The sequence below is a fragment of the Gymnogyps californianus genome, chromosome 4, assembly GCF_018139145.2.
Source record: "Gymnogyps californianus isolate 813 chromosome 4, ASM1813914v2, whole genome shotgun sequence".
In the NCBI taxonomy this organism is placed as follows: Eukaryota; Metazoa; Chordata; class Aves; order Accipitriformes; family Cathartidae; genus Gymnogyps; species Gymnogyps californianus.
The window spans coordinates 33,191,027-33,212,719 of record NC_059474.1 but is presented as its reverse complement, the minus strand read 5'-3'; the positions used below and the strand labels follow the sequence as shown (position 1 = coordinate 33,212,719).

The following is a 21,693-nucleotide window of genomic DNA, read 5'->3' as shown; positions in this document are numbered from 1 at the left end:
CAAGTGCCTTAGTAGTAGGGCCATCAACCTGCCATGACCCTATCCAAGAGGGAAGTGTGGGAAAGAATTGGTTAAATACAGCTGAGGAGAGTGAGTAATTATAGAAAAGGAAGGGCTAAAGGCTGTTCTGCACCAGGTACAATTATTCCGAGCTCCAAATACCTTGACTAGGGAGGACTTTCTATTGACACAGATGGATGGCCGAATCCAACCTCAGTATTGAGGTGACTTATTACTTGCCATCAGATGTGCTGGTGGTAGATAGCCCTCTTGGGGGCAAAAACTGGCTACAAGCTTCCTCTGACACTAACAACAACTTCCACTAGCTTTGACCAACGAAAATATTTTCAGACAAGAAGTAAGCAGTTCTGTTTACCTTCATTCTGCAAAATGACTCCATTGCTAGTGAAAATACATACTATTACAAAACAAACGAAAACTGAATACGACTCCAACAGCTCTTCTTTAAACATAATTTAAAGCTTCTTGTTCTCCATCCTTAAACCCAGAGAATGAAACTCCTGCACCAAGTGCTACCAGAGGGGAAACAAATACTTATGGAAGTGTGTGAGCTACAGCCTAGATAAACTTCTATTTTCCACTGTTTTTGCCTGAAGGCGCTCCTCAGTAATGACTTACCTTGAGGCTTTTTTTCTCTCTAGAGTAGGACTCCTAAAGCAAAAATGTAACTATTAGAAGATAAAACAAAGCTTTCCAACTTGGGAACTTCTGAGGCTTCTTCATTACTGTTTATACTTGCGAAGCATCTTTAAAATGCAAGGTAGAAAGGCTAAATACAAACCAGAGAAATATTCCCTATTTAATTCAAGTAGTTTTAGAGGGACCAACACACAGCCTAGTGTTATGGAAGTTACTAATGTCAAATAAAATGTACTGACCTGTGTTAATGCACAATACAAGCCTCCCTTGAAAATACAGAAAGATGCGTCTTTCGGCATCATACACTTATTGTGATGCACAAAGAAAGGAATTTGGGTTTGCTTATTCATGTTAGCTATATCTTGCATAATAGTATAGCTAACTGGGGTGAATGGAGGACACGGAATTTAAATTTTTAGCATAGGTAACATCAGATTAAAAACCATTCTGTGAAGGTTTGTTCCCCTGCAAATACTGGGTTTATATGACAGTGTCAGAGAAAGCAGAAGACTTGAGTTGTTTGACCTAACCTTTCTTTATGGATGTTGTTGGGTTTGGTTTGCCACACGGCAGACAATGAGCTCTGAATTTGCGTAGCTCTTCTTTAGTGTAGCATGTATCCATATTTCAGAGGAGAACATACAGTGCTCATGTTTATACATGGACGGTGCATAGGTGAATGGCTACTCTTGGATTTGAGAGGTTCTAACAAGTTGTCAGAGCTCCAAAATTTTTTCATTAAGAACTCCTTATGAGGCATTCTTGTGTATGTGTGCCTGTGTCTGCTATAGACAGATAGATACGGGAGTGAAATTCTTCTAGGATAGAGAATATAGGGGGGTAAAAAAAACCCAAAGCCCCAACAAGTGTATAAAATCTTCAGCTCATATTAGAGCATGCAAGAGTACCTCTATATTACATTTTCATCACAGGCAAAAACTATAGGCTATTTTTCTCTTGAATATAGTTATTCAGTACTGCCAAACATAAAGAGCAAAATCATACTCAGTTGTTCATGTATTACAAAGAATTGGAAGACTAACTACCAGAGTTTCTAATGTGGTCTAAAGACATCTTAAATCTTTTAAGGATGAGGTCCTGAGCTTGTGTATGACTCTGCCTGACCAGACACCTGCATCCATGTGGAGGTCTGTTCTAGATCCTCAACAGGACACTGAGCCTTGTTAATATGTCACTGACAGGACTGTGGAGAGAGTTTTATTTGGCTGTCTGAAGAGTATCTGGAGTTGAATTTGATTGGAAACAGAATGGTGGGTTGTTTTTTTTTTTTTTACACTTTCTTTGCAACTTCAGTTTCAAGGCTTTGCTGCTATAAATCTTTATGCCTTGCTACTCAAGTATGGATTTCTTTTTTTACAAGTTTGTAGGTGTCTACTGCTGCAAACATGAACTAGTGAAAAATGCCAGCAAACTTTTTAGTACCACACTCCTGCTTATTTAGAATCTGGGTACTTTTAAGAGATACTGCTTGCTTATCTCCACTTTCAGATTTATACATCACTTAATTTTCATCTAAATGGTCCCTTTAATGACAACACATAGGTTATTCCAATTACATCAACATCTAGTTAAAGTAACTAACAAAGTGCAACAAAACAAACATGGAACTAGGTTTCCCCAAACATCAGCTGGATCTGTGTAAAAACTGTAACGCCTGTGATATACAAAAAGGACACAAGGAAGAAGCTGCTGGTACACAAGGATGGAAGAAAATGGAGCTAATGCTTTTGAAAATGGTTGCTAAGGTCTATAGAAAAATATCTAAACCTGGGTGTGGGGAAGAAGCATATGTGCCAGGTAGCATGCAGCAGAGCAAGCATAAGAAATGGAGGACTCCATATTGCCTGCTGCATGTAGACTTGCAGTTCTTACTGCCTGTGCTACAGCTGTGTTGTTTCTCACTGCTTCAGTTTGTTCTTTAAATCAAACTCCAACCTGTCCCTCTACTACTGTGAACGCTATAGTTAGGGTGATAAATGCATAGCACTGGAAGTGATCACCTATGACATATGACGGGAACTGAGTTATCAGCTCCTTATAAACGTAACAAGAAGGAAAGACTTAAAACAAATAGTATTCACTCTAGCACTTTATAAAATGTTGTGCATTAGCATCAAAAGAGGATCACAAGATTTTTGATGCATAACACGTGATGAAAATGTCTTGAAGTTGTTAAAGACACATTTCTGTATATATTTAAAAATGTGGTTGTATGTGTTCTTGTTGCTCAGCACTTGAGATCTAAATAAATTGCTTTGGTATTTTTGTTCTGCTAAATCTTGTACTTTTTTTCCTACAGGGTTTGCCTGACCACACACTTTGGGATTGGGGTCTTTTGAAACGCTTCTTATCCTCCTGAGCTCTGTCAATACCTGTATCTGCCTCCTCGATTGCTGGTGCCTTCCAGTCCTGCTTATTTGTGCTGTCAAGAGAACAAAAGTTGCAGTAGATCATACCAGTCTTCTTAACGTCACCTCCTTCCTCCTTCACAGCTCTTAATGAGCTTACAAAATGCCTTAGGAGGTCAGACCAAAAGCCCATCTAGCTCACTGTTCTGGCTGACTGGAGATAGTATTTAGAGAGACTGTGGTCCATCTCCCTCATACTCTCTCCAGCATCCAGAATTACTGTATTAAGGATAGTAAACAGTGCATGCTTGCCTCTCCCTTAGAGTTTCTTGTGGAACTGTGACCAAGAATTTTCTGACCGTATTCTGAACCTGCTGATATCATCTAGCTCCACAGCCTCCTGTGGCAGAGAATTTGAAAAAGTAGTAAGGATGCACTTCTTTTTATTTTAAATCAGCTGCACATTGGTTCTCGTATTATAGGATTTGGTGAATGTTTTGTATTCAGCTTATCTAATATATTTATAAACTTGTAAGCCACAACCATAGTCACTCCTCAGTTTTTTCTTTTCCAGGTGAAGAGTTCCAGTCTTCTTAGCGTCCCTCCTTATGTAGGGACACTATCTCCCTGATCAATTCTCAGTGCCTTTTCTGTACCTTGAACTGCCCTGTGTCTTTGAGATGTGTAGATCAGAACTACAAGCAGCACTCACTCAACAGGAGTGCACAGAGATTTTGTGTAGTTGCAAAGTGTTGTCCTCTGTCTTGTTACTCATACCCCTACTGATGACACCAAACATCTTCTCTTCGGCTGCCAGTGCATGCTGACAATTCTGTTAAAATCTGTTCAGTTATAACTCTCCTGTCTCTTTCTGAGTTTTAGCTGAATAAGGTATGATTTATTTTTCTCTAGATGCATTGATGCTCACCTGCCAACTTTTTACCCATTCATCGAGTTTTGTGAAGTTCTTGTGGACTTTTCTCCCCAGCAGCACAGCACCATATGAGCTTATCTATAATGTTGGTTGCACTGCATATGCCCTTCTATAGGTCACTGATGAATATGTATTCAAGTGGTCCCAGCACTAGTCTTCAGGAAGGTCCCATTGCTGACTTTTCTGTCATGAGAAGTGACCATTAAGCCCTATCCTTTGCTTGGTATATTTTAATTGGTTTTCAAGTCATGAAAAGGACATTTCTCCCAATTCCAGATTAGATTCTTTAATAAAGCCTTGCCAAAGGATTTTTATCCATGTGCTTTTCTGACACTATTTTAGCCCTCTCCAAGCTTTGTGAGCTTAAATTCTCCTTTATACAAGCCCTACACCTTTCTCAGCTGACTATGTTTACCCTTGCTCTCAGTAAACTTACTCTTTTTCCAGACTTGACCATCCTATCAGGATTGGAAATTGTTCATTGGTCTGTAGCTCAGTCTTCCCCCTAGACTCTCCTTTTTATAGATGACAGCTGTGTTGGCAATCTGTCAGTCCTCTGATACAGAGGCAATCTCAATCTGTAATGCTAGGTGAAGGCACCTTACTCAGTAGTTCTGCAACCTCACATCTGATTTCCTTCAGAGCTCTTTGATAAATGCCATTTGGTCCTGAGATCTTACCAGCATCTAGCTTATCTATTTAAAGCAATTACACAGAAGGTGCTAGACCACATTGATCTAGATCTTCTGGCCTAGCTGCTACAGAGAATTTGGCTCCTCTCTCACAGTCTTTTTCAGTGGGTGCCCCTTCTTAAACCTTTGTCAGCAGCTCTCTCACTGGCTCCCTACCTGGTCCCCTACTTTTGATGTATTTAAAGAATTCTGTGCTACCATGCTACCACATTGAGCATCATCTTCTGATTATTTTTTTTAGACCTGTTATGTTTACAGTTGACCCATGATGTGCTGTGAGTTTTCCTGTTCCTCTTGCCAGCACTCAAAACACAGAACTCACTCTGAGTAACTTTCCTATTGAGCCATGTAAGTATATTTTATTTCTTTTTGAGTTGTGGCATATGTTTTACCTGGGCTTCTAATACAGTATTTAACAGCCCCCAGCATGGTTGTAGGCGTCTTGCTATCTGGATTGTTCCTCTTTTTGTTGTTGTGGGTTTTTTGTTTGTTTTGTTAACTGCTTTTATTTCTACATTGCTCCAACTTACTACTTCAGATTTCACTTTGACTGTCCTCTCTTGCAACAGTATTAACCTACTACTACTGTAGCAGGTTAATACTACTGTATTGTGGTTGCTGTTATAGAGTAGCTCTCCCATGAATACCTCTTATGCTAGTACTCATGCACTACTCAAGCTGCTACTTTTGATTTGGTTATTATTTGAGATCTACTAGTTGTTCCAGGAGGCAGTCATGTATCACTGGAATACTTTACACCTCATCACTAGCTGAAATACTTAATCTCATTAGGATGTGGTCTTGAGATACCTCACTATTACTACCTGTCTGAAACTTGCAGTTTCTCTAGTCTTACTTCCTGATTGCTATTGTCATCTTGATCAGGCGTCACTAGCACAGTTCTAATTCTTTTTTAGAACTTTTTTTTTTCATTAGGTCAGTACAGACTTCCAACCGTGGAGACCTACTGCAATGCTTCTTTTTTTCCTGTAAGACATCCATGCTGTTGTACTCTATGTAATCTTTCACATATGGTGCCACTTTGTCACCCGCATATCCTGCTGTGCCATTCTCAAGTCAGCAGCCTGGCAACAGTGTCCTACTGATTATTCCCTGCCCCCCGCCCCCCTCTCCGGGTCTCTGAATGCCTGTTATACCAGGGCTGTTGTCCGATACCACACATTCTAATTCCTCCATCCATTTCTCAAGCTTCTAGCACTGACATAAAGCTCTTGTGAATTCTGCCCTAGCTCCACCACACTGGCATGTGCCAGTCAGTGGGCATTGTGGGCAGTCTGATTCGCCTTCCCTACACAATGGGATCTGCCTTCCCAGCTAACAGCGGATGCACCTCTGAAAAGGCTGCATTGCCCTTCACAGTCCATATCAGTCTGTGAACCAGGTGTTTTGAGTTTGTCAGTTTTTCCCCAGCTTCTAGTTTAAATGCTGCTCTAGAAACTTGCAGCATTTCCACACCAGCATTCTTGCTCTGTTTTTGTGTAAAATATAACCTGTCCTTCCTGTTTTTTCTTGTTGTAAAACATTTCCCAGTTCTTAACATACTGGTATTTTCTGGAGAAGGAACAGCTAGAGCATTAGATGAAGTGAGTTTTGTAAAGTCTAGTCAATTCTATCATATTAAGAGGCACTCCTATATCATGAATAAAGAAATTCTAACTTGATTTCATTCCTGGAATGCTAGTGACAGTGAACTGGTACTTGGAAAAGTACCAGTAGAGAAGAAAAGAAGCAGCAGGACTGAGGTAGAGTATCATGTGATTCTTCTTGTTTCCTGAGCCACCGAGAATACACTATGTAGGCATATGCAAAGGTTTATGAGAAATTCATATAATATGAGATGTGAGCAGCTACAAAAATGGCATTTTTAAATGGCATTACAAATTCCTACGTAAGTTTTTCACAAAGCTAGGTGAACACAGAAAACTGGCAACTGCTGTAACTCCTGTTCCAACAGACTCATCTGTATTGCTTTATAAACATCATTCAGGATAATACATTTCTTCTGCTGCTACTTAAGAAAAAAAGCACGCTGTGGATTACAAAATATTGTTGCCCCACATCCTCTCATTTTGCCACCACAGAGTCAGCTTAAAAGGATCTGAGTTCTGACTGATCTAAGCCTTCTTGCCTTCAAGATCCCACAAACCATTTTGAATTGCATCCTTTGGCATGAGAGAGATGAACCGGCAATGTATGCACTCCAAATACTGCTGAGCCAGAAAAAGAAGAAATCCAGGATGAAAATATGTAGAATATAATTTTATATTAATGGCTTAACATGTCTGAGGTGATCAGAGACTATATATACATATACTGTTTTAAAGCAAAGTGATGGCAAGGTGCATGTAGTCATTAAATTTTAGTTTCCACCATGGTATTTCTCTTAATAGTAGTTGAAGAACCAATGATATTTTGTTCAGTTTTAAAACACATCTCAAAACCTTGTAACAAACTTCAGGTGAAAAATTTTGGCAATATCCTTTGGATTCATGTACTAAAGTTAAGTAGGAAGCCTTAAACAGAAGCCCATTATAATGAAATTTATTTAAATACTTGAGCACATCATATTCATAACTTTTTAGCACTTCCCAGTGAGGTGTTTACTGTATGTTTCTATAAATTATGCATTCATTGCATAAAACTGCATTCATTTCTCTATCAGCATACTATATAAATTATCACAAAAACAGATGAACCAACAAAAGATTCTTGAATACATGTAACATTGGTGGGCAGATAATATCAGTTATAGCTTATCTTCGTGGTAAGCAGCTCTAAATGAATCCCTCTTGAATTCATTTAATTAAGAAGCTGAAAAGAAAGAAAACATGATTAAATGCTGAAAAATGCATATAAAACATAGCATCACAATTATTTGAAAAGAATAAACAAGGACTTCAAAACATTAATTTGAAAAGTCATTTGACATTTGTGTAATAATCTCTTAAGTTTTTATATCCCATTTAGTAATTACTAAGCAAGCATGAACGTTATCAAATAAAACTTGAGTGACTGAAACTTAAATTTGCCTATTTAAAAAAATTAAAAAGCAAAATGCACTTCAAACATCTGTTCTCTTTAATCAGGTTCTACATCTGCTCTTACTACTTACAGTGAGAACCTCTCTCTACCTCTCCCAGGAGATGTTTCAGATTTATTTAAAACATTCTTCTTTTACTGTTGAAGTGGCCCCAGAGTGGGGAGGGTATAGAGGACTTGGCAAGGCTCTGTAGGGTTGCAGACTCTTAAATTCTTAATATTTTAATAAATTAAGAAGTTTCAGATGACATCATTGCTGTTTCTTTACCCCTGGAATGAAACTCTGTATTTTCTAAAAAGTAGATATATATTGTGTGTCATACCTTTCTGAATACTTTACCAAAGAAAAGTTATCATCTCATAAATTGGGAAATGGGAACACAAAGACTTGTGCATGACTATAGACTGAGTTAACTGTACAAACACTAAAGCAATGAACCTACTGAATGGAAAGGTTTCTTCACTGCTTCTAGCTTCGCATGGAAGATCTTTCATCTACTTATAGATAGGCACTGTGCTCTAGCATACACATGTTGCAGTAATTTCATCAGTTTTCCATTCATGGCATAATTAATTAATCACTACAAAACATAGATACAAGTGCCATAAGCTAAAAGACTGTATCAGTGTAAAGATGTACCCTGCTGCAAAAAGCTGACAAGCTCATTAGGCAAGACATACAAACCAAGGCAAAACAGATGGCAAGTGCCGGGGTGCTGGAGGGTGAAGTGATTATGGAAAGGGAAAAGCTAGCGAGAACAACTGCATGAAGAGGTGAATTGTAGGGCGCTGAGGGGAGACGTAAGAGAACGCTGAGCACACGAGACTAAAAAGATAACCCAGGTCTAGGATAGGTGTGTAAGGCCATGTATAGGAAAGGAACTGAGTGGAGAAGAGAGAAGAATACTGGTAGTGAAAAAGTTTGGGGGGAAAAGTAGGAAGGGTTGAAGATTACAATAATCAGGCAGGTAGCATTGATAGGCTCAGGAGGGGTAAAAGACTGAATGATATAACTGTAAGGAAATACAAATATGGCAGTGTCATTTTGGATTAATATGCTACTACCATAGCTATTGTTCCTTACTTTCTGTCTACAAGCGAACTGCATCTTTAGCAGCTAAGAGACATGATACAGAATATGAATAATGTAAACACTGAAAGTTATACAGAAGTTATAAAACAAGCTTAAGAGGCTAGATACACAAGGAAGGAAAAAGCCTAAGGTGGAAAACCACAAAAAGCCAAAACACCTTAAAAAATCATAAACTAGAGAGTAGCCAAAAAGAAGGGGGGGGGGTGGGGTGGGGCTGGGCAGGGTTTCTGAAAAATCTAGAATGACAAATTGGACAACATCTGTTGGGGTAGATCTGCAAAAAGAAAAAAGGAACCATGTCCCCTTCCACAAAGCAGGGGAAAGCAGAACAGGAAAGGCTGGCCAAACTGTGCCCTTCCAGACATTAACTAGCTGGAAATGGGTAGAATAGGTAGGAGTAAATGGTAAACTGTAAGACTTACAGGAAAGTCATAAAAGCAAAAAGAGGCATTCTTAATGGTGGTAATCAATCATAGAAGGAAGGTCCTACTCATAGAAGAGCATGCAAACTGTTTGCCACAGGAAGAAGCACACCCTTCTGAAGCGATCTGCTGTGGGGCCAGACACATGAAATTCAGATCTCCCATTCTTTAAAGGACTAGAAACCAGCACTGAACGTGGACACTTCACATGGAGAGGAATGTGAAGGTCTGTGGATATTAATGAATTCAGTGTGCTGTTAGATGGTTTAGATAAACAGAGGAGACTGAGCTGTATTGCCTTCCATTTCAATGGGCAGCTTCTTTGCTGAAGAACACGGTGTCTAGCCACATTAAGAGAAGTAGTATAGAAAATGCCAAATGTAAGATGCTTTGTTTTGACAACTCTGTATTATTGTTTTCCTGTCTTTTAAAATAATCCTGATTTCTGCTGTTTTGAAGAAAGTAGCCTATTTTGCTGAGCGCTATAGACCTGAATGTGAATCTAAGTGTTTATCAGAAGCAGATTTACCTGTTCATAAACTTTAGGTGAATCAATTTAATTACGCATGAAATCAACATGGAACATCTGAACAGTTGCTAGTAGCACTCACGTTTATTAATAAATTTAATTTTATATGTCTGCAAATACTGTTTGTTCTACTTACTAATATTTTACCAGTATATTTCCAAGAAATAACTATTCCATTTTATTCACTTGCATTTAATTTCAATTACTCAATATTATACAGGATTTCTTTACTGAAACTAATTTAATTACAATAATTTGTAATTAGGTAGTAATAATTTGTAAGTAGGTAGACTTTTCTTATATGGTATATATAGTGAATGCGAGAAATTTTCAAGCTCTGGGGCATGTTGCAATTTGTCTGTTCTTGTTGCATTGACTGTTTTTCTCTAAGCGATGAATGAATACTTCATGTCTGACTTAACATTTATGTTTTTTTGATGAAAATAAGGCATCTTTTATTTATCATGCTTTCTTGCAGCTTAGTTCATTTTCTCTGCTAGTCAATACAGAATATGTAGTTTCCATTCCACCAATACATAGTTCGGAAGGCTGATTATTTTTTATGGTTTAACTAAAAACTCTTCACATTACTCTCTTTAATAATACCCAAATACAATGGCTATAAAGGATAATCTGATAATGAAACACTCAACTGCAGGTACCAAAAAAATCATTAAAAAGCTACTTAATGCAAGCTAGTTAATGAGAACTTATATGAAAACTTTGAATTTTCAGGTGCTCATGTCATTTCAATTCAGATTAAAACAACAGCAAATGATAAAATGTAGACTTGAAAGGACAATTGGAAGTGTCAACAATAATGAAACTGTCCTAAAAGTTTCATCCAGAAAACAAAGCAGAAAAGACAACATTGGGCAGTTAATAAGTTTCAGCCAAAGCTAAAAAAAAAAATTGAGAAACTTTTTTTAACATCAGTAAACAGTGGATAAGACTTTTGTCTGTCTGTCCTCTTGAAGAAACCAGTATTACAAATATTTACATTCCTAAGATTCCCAGTAATACAACACTGTGCTAGCGTACTGATGTCTCCTGTTTTGTTCTTACCGTCCTTCCTCATTATTTTTAATATTCTGTGTGCTTTTTGGACTGAAACTGCCTAAAGTGAGGTTTCCAGAGAGCCCTCCAAGCTCTTTCCTAACTAGCAAAGCTAACTTAGAGTTCATGCTTTTGGCTTATAGTTAAGAATAGTCTCTGTCATTCCCATGCGTATTAGTTGACAGATAAAATTCTGTGTTGATATAATGAAATCTTATTGCTCAGTCACTGAGTATGAGATATTTAATACATCACTTATTCACTTTAAATATTGGGGTGAGGCGGCTTCCAAAAAAGATTCTCCTGGATATATCAACACTCTTGTCTTATCCAGAAAGCATTATAAAGGGGAGAATGTTCAACGGTATAAAATAAAATTATTGCATTATCTTTCAACACTTAATGACAGCAATTAAAATGAAAGTTTTAGCAAAATGAAAAATTTCATCTAGTTCCCATAAAAAGGGTGGATTAGCACAGGCATGAAAAAGCCCTGCCATGGTAAAAATGGCTCTAGCAGAGAGATTTGTTACATGCTAGCTCATCCATCACGATTGTGTTTGCTCAGTAGGTAACCTTCATGATGACCTCCATTTGCATCACCTCTCCCAATCCAACGCTTTATTGTGTAAGGGTATTTTACCAGCATATTAATTAAACCATTTTTTTCCCCAACCCTAGCCTTCAAGAAGAAAATTCTGTGGAAGGAAGAATCAAAAACTTAATTGGAAAATGTCTGAAGTGGCTGAAAAAAATGTAAACAAAATGTTACTCTCCCTTCTTACATACATGCCCTCTAAAGAGCACACTTATAGACCTGTGCTCTTATCTAGCACTCCTCTAGACACTTTTCTGTTTGTCACAGAAATTAATAATGACAATGGCAGTACCAGGGTCAAAGAAATAACAGCATTCCCAGTACTTTTATTTATGCACATTAGAAAAGGAAATAACAGTCTTTCTCCAGTTTTTGACTCCTGCTTTATGTTTGTCCACCTCTGTTTTGATTTATCATCTTCACTACATGGAGGTCACCGGAGAGAAAGAGGATGCACAGCAGGTTGTGTTACTGTTTCACTTTTTATCGATGCATGCTGCTTCATAGAGGACTTATTTGGTTGTTCAGTGCCAGAGAACAGAAACAATTTAGTATATTTGACTTTTTTTTTTAAAGTAGGACAGTGAAGTTGGTGCTCAAGATTGTGCATATAGCATTAAAACAATTTCAGTTTTCTTTAACTGTTGCTTTAGGCATGCCAACATAAACATTCTTTCTTTTTTCTGACAGATCATTAGTATGTGTTGTTGTTAGTATTGTTAAAGGCAAAGCTTTACTAGCCTGAGGACAATTTATCACATGAAGACTGATAGTTTCAAGGTGAAATCTACAACCAGTGGAAGTAAAAAGACAGACATATTTCACATCTTAAGATATATCTACACTGGAATCAATTGATGGGACACAGAACTCCTTGGAAGATCCTAAGGAATTCAGACAAAAAGATTAGTATATATCAGCATATATCACCAAAGTTAAAATGCAGAATATTAAATTAAAGGAAGAAAGAGAAAATAACAGAATTTATATACTTGGTCTTCCTTAGTGTTTTGCATGTTCACTTCATTAAAATTCATAAGAACTATGCACAAAAACCAAAGAGGCTTCTCTTAAGAGACCCTATGGCATTGTCATGAAGATGACACGGTTGAGATCACTGAAGTGTCAAAGAATCAATAGTATGTTTATTTAAAATAACGCAACAGAAAATGGAGTCAGAGCTACCCAAGAGACGAACAGAAACCTGAAAGATTTAACACTGGAAAGGACCAGATAAGTAAATTACACATTTGGGAAACTAGCAAATGAAGCTTGATAATAGCAAAGCAAAAGGATCAGTTCTAGTGACGGTTTCCAGTAATTCTGCATTGAGTGAGGATTTAAAATTGAATGATTAATTTATTCCCATGAAAACATGAACAATGTAGGACAGTCAAGTGAGCCTGTAAGATCTTGCTTAATTCTGCAGGACCAGTAACATTATAAAAAAACCAAAGAAAACTGCAAAACACTTAGCTAGCTATTAAATGTTTCTCATGTACTTATGCACCCACAGGGTTCATTCTTTTATGAATTTACATGATGGGTGTTACTGATTAGTAAGTTGTGATATTGAATCTACTTAGCTCCTTAAGACAGAATTTGGTTTATGGATCTAATAATTCCTTTATAGTAACAACATGATGCAGCACTATCTCATTTTAACAGGATTGTGATGAATCATTCTTTTCAGCACTATCCTGGATTTCTGTTATTTCTTTCTTCACCAGCTTTAACATACTAACAGGTGTACTTCTTTTCCACATGCATTGCATATCAAACTAAATTTCTTGAAATTAAACTTTTAATAGAATTCAGAAGTTCTCTTTCTCTTCCTCTTCCCCCAACCCCCAATTCTTGATGTCCTTTATTCTTAGCTTGGATACTAACAGAGAAGTACAAAATCAACATAGGGCTCCAACTTCTGTTAGACACTCCAAAGAAAAGATACCTGATATTTCACTAAATACAGGTTCAATTGTGGGGAAAAAAAAAATTACAAAAATAAATCCATCCCACCCAAAATTTACAGTAAACAGATTAGCAAGAAAAGAGGGAAAAGCCCTACATTACTTAAAATTAAGATTCTTAAAGCTTACAATATATGATACTACAAGATATGCAGTAGACCTGAGCAATTAGGTCTACAATAACATCACTGGCATTGTGTAGGCATGCCAACTCACAGAGCATACTAATGTTCACAAGGTACTGTTCAACCTCAGACATCCTAGGTATCATACAGCAGTCAAAAAACTCCAGTGCAAACATTCACAAAAGCCATGCAAAGTCTGGAAACTGGCACAGTCGTAGAAGTATGTTGTTAATAGGTGATAAGAACATTCCTAAGATGAAAGAACTAAAAATGAAACTAGTACAACTGTCAGGTTTTCTTTAGTAGCTGTTAAATTGCATGGCGAGGAACACAACAACAACAACAACAGCTTTTTCCTTTTAGTAAACTTGTTATGAGAAGATGCAAGTGAGCTCAGACCATGGGTTGACATTCTTTGGCAGTGCTTCTCAAATGAGCTTACGAGCTGCAGATCGAGCTCATAATTCCTTCTTTTAAGTTTAAGACTTAAGCACTTAACGGGAAGTAAGAATACCTCACACTTAGGAAAACTGGATCCTGTCTTTCACCCCAAGTCAGTCGAGCTAGAAGGTAGTCTCCAGAGAGGATGCTGAGAGGCAATACAGACTATCCCAGATGGCAAACTACTAACTCCGTACTGATGAAATCTTGCAATATGGTACTATTGGGCCCTTTACAGACCTCTTTCCTTAGCAGAAATGAGTAAAAAGCAGGAGCACACCTTCTGTGCATATTGCAAGGGGAAGAGTTTCCTTGTCTTGAGTATGATATTATTAAATGCTAGAACTAATCTAAGGTGATCTAAACAAAATGTCAATTAATCTGCATAAAAAGACCAAGCTCAGTAAACAAGAAAATAGTTCTAAAGTCTCGCAGCAAAAACTAATAGAAAAATGTTATGTATTAGCTCAAATGTTAGATCTAAGTTGGCTTCACAAGGCTGAATCCTTACTAGTGGAACATAACGCAGAATATAAAGCTGGCTGCTGCACTAATCACAAGACCTAGTCATAGAAATCAACACTAAGAAGCATCTGAGAAAAACTGTAGAAGTATTCCTCATATGATTCTTTAACAGTGGCTGTAAAAACAATAGAACTGTTAACATTAATAGATTCAGTTCTTTTGTCCTCTGCTTACTTCAAAATACAACTTTCTGAATCTGTTGTACTAATGTTTCCCTTAGGTATATATTAGTTGACATTTCATCACGCCAGATCTTTCAGCAAAATGTTACTATATCTACATTGCAACACACGTCATCCACTTACTCTTCCATACATGGTAATAGTAATGTAGACTAATATTCTGTGAAGGATTAGTCTACTAGTTTATAGAAACCAATTTCACTGGAAATAAGGAAAATCTCATCTTTTTAACTGCACTGTGGCCAACTAGAGGGGGAAAACAGCACTCAATGCATTACTCTATTGTAAAGCCTAGCACAGCATGTTAAGACTATGTCAACTGTATACATATATATTTATATACGTATGTATACATACAGATCTCTACAGGAAAAAAAAGTTAAAAAGGAGCAAAACTGAAGCAATGGGAAGAACAGCATAGTTTCAAATAGGACCAAAAGTCAATGGAACAAAATTGCTAATCCTGGAGAACAGAACAACAGGAACAGGACTCTTCCTCATTAAAAATATTTAGCCATCCTACATAACAAAGCTTTGGGAGAGAAAAATCAACAGGTCTCTGTTTTGTTCCACAAACTTGATGACTCGGGAAACGTCACTGTATTGCTTTTACCTCAGTAGCCTGGTCCATCATTACCATAGCACTGAAGATTTGCTTAATTGCACCTTTCCTTTTCCTCTAACTAGGCTTTTTCATGTACATCTGAAAATGGTACCAGGATCACAAGAAAATGCTCTGGGCCATCTGTTCCTGACAGGCTACTAAAACAATATATAACAGATCAGCAAGAAGACGTGAATCAGAAGTCTAGACTACCTCTGTAGGTGATCTCCCAGCTGAAAGCATCCACCTACAGAAGGCAAGAACTGTATTTTCTTTACTATTTTTCTACTTTTTCTGCTTGTCAGACAGATTATAACTGTTTAATTGACAGCTGTACATACAATTAAGAAAGACTATAACCCTTTCTTTCCTCTCTGGTGTGGCTGACAAAAGAAGAGGGTAGTTTTAGTGATAAATCATAGCTTAGCACTGTACACTGGTTTGGTGTTTTTGTGCCTTGCCTTATGTACATCTTAGTTATAAAGATACACAAATAAATATCTAATAAAGGTTTATAAACTCAAGCACGTGTTTTCTTTTGCATTTTTCATGGGCCACTGCATATGCCACACGTCTGTGCTCAAACCCATTTAAGTGGTCTGCATTAACAGTCCTGTTAACAACATTAGCTTTCCAGCCCTTTTTGGTTTGCTTGAATTAATCACCATTCTTCCTGCTTCTTCCAGCTCCCATAGACTTCAGTGGTAAAAATCAAAGATTGCTTACCTGAAAGCTAGTCTTAAACTTATACAAAGCTATTAAAATCTATAAGATGGAATTTAATGAGAGATTACCTGTATGGGTAGCCATGGTATTTGGAGCGAAATATCGACAACAGGAAGCTGAAGAAAAAGACCACCAGACCCAGGCCTACCAGACATATTACTGGAAAGAAAATAACTTTGTTTATTAGCACATAAAAGATTTAAAACTGGAGTCTCTACAAAGAATATTATTTATGTCAATCATTTATGGAGAATTTTGACACAGTTAAATACAAAAATGTTACTGCCTTGACTACTGATGCCCACTATCTTCTGACAGGATTTAAAACACATATGGAAATAATATTTATGGTTATTAAGAAAAAATAACTTGTCAGGGTGAATGTATTTTCAAGAAAAAAAAGCAGAAATTTGCAACTCAAATGTATGTGGATGCAAACACCTTACTGCTGATAATGGATTTAATAACCCTGTAAATTATACATACCAAGCAATGTAATTTCAGGTATTTGCTTGTTCTTTTTGGAAAACAAATTACATTTAGAAAAATATCCCTTGACTAACGGAATCATGTTTCTCTAGTCAACCATCTAAGGCTGAAGTAACAGCAAAGGCAGTTTAGTAACTACTTTATCTAGTTCTTAGTGGCAAAAACATTTCACTGTTGTAAGTTCCAAGGCTGGTAGCCAAATCACTTTTTACTCTTAACCTGATAGCAATATAAATCTTTAGGTTTTGAAGATAAATAACAATGACGCAGACCTTCCGATAGCATCCAGATGCAAGTGCTTTGAGCCTTTTTCAGGCAAAGAATGAATTAGCAAAGTAAATGCTTAAATTAACAAATAAAATTTGGAACACCAGTTGGCACCTGGTGTAATAATAGCATAAAACCTTTTTGATCATGATAGCTCGCTCAATTGCATGTAAATAAATAAAAAAAAAAGGCAACATGTTACAAGCTGATGCATATAATTGAGATGCAGCTCATCTACATTAGATAATGTTTTGGTTCCAGTGAGCTACTTTGACTTTAAAAGCTTTTCTTCTTATACTATTCCTACTTTAGCCAAACTTTTGCTATTTAATTGCAATATTCATGCTTCAAAAGTATGCTGGCTTTGAGCGAAGGATGAGCAACCATGAAGCCAGGGAAACTGACAATGACACATTTTTTCATTAAAACTAACCATGTGGAAACTGACATAAGTCAATTGAAATATAAAATTTCTCCAGTTATTTTGAGAAAAATAGCCATGTACAAATCTTATAAACATACTTCATTATAAGAAATCACCACTCACAAATATGATTTCAAAGCATGGATGAATAAACTGCGAAGCATGAACAGTGCAAGGCAGGTAGACAGAAGGCATTCACATAATGGCCACAAGCAGAAGAGAATCTGAATTTGTACTGCAGCCCACTGTTATTTTGCTGTGTCCATGTTCACAGATCCAGATCTCAATTGTGATCTAAGATCATATTCCAATTAAACTCATGTCACTGTCTCTTCTGACGTCAGTATTAAAGCTAAATACTGTAAAAGATATTCAGAATTAAATTATACATCTACAGCTCATTGAAGGAGACCCTCAAATCACTATAGATTAGAGATCTCTAGCCAACATTCAACCATCTATTATGAAGAATTCTAGAATGCTTTTATAGAAAATAGTTGGCCAGCCCTATCTGCAATACTGTGTATTACATAGAAGAAGCTAAAGAACTGATCTAGCAAGAAAGAGAAAGCAGCGTAGGAAGTCTGCTATCTTTCAAAGGTCTTCAACACCTTATATGAGAAAAAGAATAAGTGGCAGGGGATATGAAAAAACATATTATAAAAGGTACAAAGGCAGATGGGCATATTTGTTTCAACCTATGTCATACTTAGTAAAAGTTTGTTCGATATAACAGTTAGGAAGTTTAAATGTGAATAAAATACTTTCATATTGTTTGTTTATGCAATCCATTGCCAAAAAATCTTGCAAATATTCTGAATGACAACAACATTCAGAAAAACATAAAACTTGCACTTCAGGCTAAGAATCTTTAGACATTACAGATTAGGATATGTTCTCTACTACATCTGCTGTTGGGCTTTCACCTTCCTCTGGAGACATGATACTAGCAAAGCATACCAAGTAAAAGAATTTTCACTCTCTTTTGGATGTTGTCATCTTAAGCATCTTAAATGCCTAAATTCATTTTGAAAACAATGTTTTGAAACTCTTGATCTTTATGTCACCGACTTTCAATACAATTCAAGAGCCAAAAAGCATCTATGCAGTACTACGTAGTGGAGATACTGTGTCAAGCTGTACCTTGGCTGAGTACGCTTAAAACATTTTTTTACTGTTACAACGTCATGTGAATGCAGTTTTATCAACAGAATTTTTATACTCTCCTCTTCTCCACCCCACAAAAGGTAAAAATTGGTTTAAGGTAGAGACCTTCTGAAAACTTACTCAGATATGCATTTGTAATTTCTCAATGTCTTCTAATTGTCTAAACATTGTCTTAGTTGTACTAAATAACTTACTTCTCCTTTTTCCAACATCCCCTTTGGAGGTAGCAGCTTCATTCAGGAGTACCATTCCCATGGTGATAGCAGCATCTGTATCGCCATTGTCAAGGAAAACAGCAGATGCGTGGATACCTCAGAAAGCCACAAAGGTACATCTACGAACTAAAGCTTTCAAGTTCATAAAATGAAAGAAAGTATTTATATATAAAACTGCATATCGCAATCTGTACTGTACCAATACACTCACCTGTGGAAAAAATGTGTAGTAAGATTTTCCTTTGTGCATTCTAGATAAAAAAGGAAAGAAGGTTCAAAAAGCTTTAAAGGACAAGTCATCAAGTAGGACACACAAATTTTGGACAGTTATGGAAATAGCTATTCCCCAATATTTTACAATATTCTGTATATTGGTATAAAGGATTTTAAAAAATGAAAACTATAAGAACCAGAAATCATTCAGTGTTATTGCACACAATTCATTGGTTATGGGATGCAAACTGAAGCAGTTGGACTGCTTTATCTTCCTCTGCTTTTAGATAAGACATTAGCGCTCTCTTTAGTGTCATATTACTTAATAGTTTAGTAGATAAACATCTCAGAGGCAAAGTCCTCAGTCACTTTCAGTGTTTTATTGTCTCATTATAACTGTTACAAATGTGAACAAGTACATAATGATAAAACAATTTAACTAATTTAGCAAGATCTTAAACCACTCAATTGTTTATTTGAAACTGTATAAACAAAAAGGAACAGTTACTACTGTGCATAACATCTGTTCTGAAGAGGAGGCATGCCTGAATGCCATACTGAAGGTGGAGTGCATTATGGGAGCTATATCTCACAATTTCAGGAAATACTAACTTCACCAGAGTTAACTGATTCTTGAATAAGGTTGGATTTTTAAGCATTACTCACCCCAGGGCTAGGCAGCAGGATGACTACAAACTTGAAGAATGAGAAGATGTTTCTATTCACGCACACAGATAATTCACAGGAGATACTTCAAACATGCGACATCCATAAACAATATCTACATCCTGTAACATTATACTTGCACTAATCCTATCAATGTTCATATTAACATTTTTCATGTTAGAAATGTTCAAGATTAGACCAAAATGCTCAAGGACATCTGAAATTTCAGTTATACAATTTCAATTAAGCTGAGCCTGAGCAAAAGGATTTAGAAATGTCAATGCCAACATCAACACACTTCATCAGAGATTAGCAGCCTGACTCAGGTTTGAGACTGCCAAATTTCATACACATAGAATGAGAAAAGTCAAATGAAGAACAACAGGATTAAAAAAAGCAAACACTGATGGTGAAAGGAGGCAGATGCCAACAGGCAGCATCAAGGAAATACAAGTTTTAACACCACCTCTTGTCAAATTACTGGATTTGACAAAATATTAAAAAAAACCTTGCAAAATACTGTGGAAAAAACCAACCCTGGAATCCACAAGACTATGCAAATTGAAAGGGAAGGCAAAAATTACTTTCTAAAAATTTTGCCTGTTAAGATTCAGATTCATGAGCATAAGAGACTGGAAATCTCCTGTGCTACTGCTATGCTTCAAGTAGGAAAAAGAATTGCAAAGAATGTCGTGAGAATCATTCCGTTCTCTGCTTTCAAAAGTTACAAAAGCATAAAAATTAATTAATTGAGGAAGCTGCAACAAGAAGGGCTGAGAAAAAAAATTCTACATATATTTCTACCCTATTAAGAAAAGCTCCTAATGTAGCATTATCTAATAACTTTATTTTACCAATCTCTCACTTAAATTTATAGTAGTGTTTTTGTTCTTAGTTTAACTGAGTCATGGGAAAAAAACAGGCCCAAGATGTCAGGGTAACTCACCAGGCCCTCTCAAGAAAGTGCTACTTTTTGCAAAGGTTTTGGACTGCTTTGTAAATGGAATTTATTTGCTTGATTATCTCATGCAATATTGCACATAATGTGGTCCTTTGCTACTTCCCTTACCTGGTTGCTTCTGAGAAACTAACCAACCATCCAGCGACACACTAACAAGCCATTTGGCAGACAACCATTCTGTAACTTAGTTCCTATTTTCTTACCAGACCATGAGTTTAATTCACTTCTCCTACCATCAGGAATAACAGTCTCACAAAAGTAACTGCTCTGCAACTGAGAATTTTAGATCTGTAAGCAGCTGAACTATGCTGGTTTTTCTTCCTCTTTTGGAGTCTCACATTATTACCCCTAGAGCTTCCCTCACATCGTCACTATTTTTGCTTCAGTTGTTGCTTTCTAACTTTAGTCATCATTGTTGAGCTTTCAGCCTCACTGGTTGCCTTTTAGCTTCAACGATACCAGCTTTGTAACTTCACGCTCTAACACCAAGCATGTCACTTGCCTCAGCTCTGTGATGTTGAAGTAAAAATTCAGTTTTACTGAGTTGTGATTTCAATGCAATAATTAGCTTTTTACCACAGAATATGTAACTTGTTATTTTTCGCTCCTGTTTCTAACATTGTATGTTATGTCTTTACATTATTTTGATATTCCACCAAAGAAAGCATCACTCCTAGCTCTGAAAATAATCTTTTACAGTATCATATTTCTCTAGCAGTGCAGAATGTAAAATTTTAGCAAGTGGTTACTCCGACAGTTTTCCATCTGCAAAAAATGAGATGGCATCAAAAGATGTGCTTATTTCCTAATTCCTCTTTATCTCCCCCACTATGCATTACGAAACTATTCTGAAAAGATGAGGGGAATGTGGCACTCAGATAAACCATGGCTAGCAAATGTTTTCAATTCAGACGCTCGTATTTTCTGATAAATGTATCCCTCTGTAGCAATTTTTACTCTGTGTAAATCCAATTATATGTCTTCTCAAATTTGGAATGATTTCACTTTTACATATTAAACTTCTGCTGCTCCTTTTCCCAGCTGGTACATGCTTTTCATAGAAATTGACAATACATATTATTTAGTTAGTGCTTTTGAAAAGGTTCTGAATGTTTTGATACATGAAGAACAGTTTTAAAGTAGGATGAAAAAGACAGTGATCATCAAAATTTGTAAGATTATTCAGAAAATGATCAGCAGTAACAGAGCATAATATTTAGCCCTGCAAAAATCAAGATGCCTGATTGGAAGTATTAAAAAACCCCACAACACCAAACCCAAACCCAAAGCAAAACAAAAAAGATT

The 21,693-nt window shown here is 36.6% G+C and overlaps 1 protein-coding gene across 1 annotated transcript in view; it reads right to left on the bottom strand.

Annotated features, from left to right (window-relative positions):
• Window positions 1-7,207: 7,207 nt before the first annotated feature.
• Window positions 7,208-21,693, bottom strand: part of TUSC3 (tumor suppressor candidate 3) — a 148,285-nt gene continuing 133,799 nt past the window's right edge. Inside the window, exons 8-10 of the mRNA XM_050895753.1 lie at window positions 18,528-18,602; window positions 16,055-16,145; window positions 7,208-7,487 (exon numbers count right to left, since the gene is read on the bottom strand). Coding sequence (XP_050751710.1) covers window positions 7,472-7,487; window positions 16,055-16,145; window positions 18,528-18,602 — 182 coding nt within the window. The 3' untranslated portion in view covers window positions 7,208-7,471. The remainder of the gene's footprint in view (window positions 7,488-16,054; window positions 16,146-18,527; window positions 18,603-21,693) is intronic.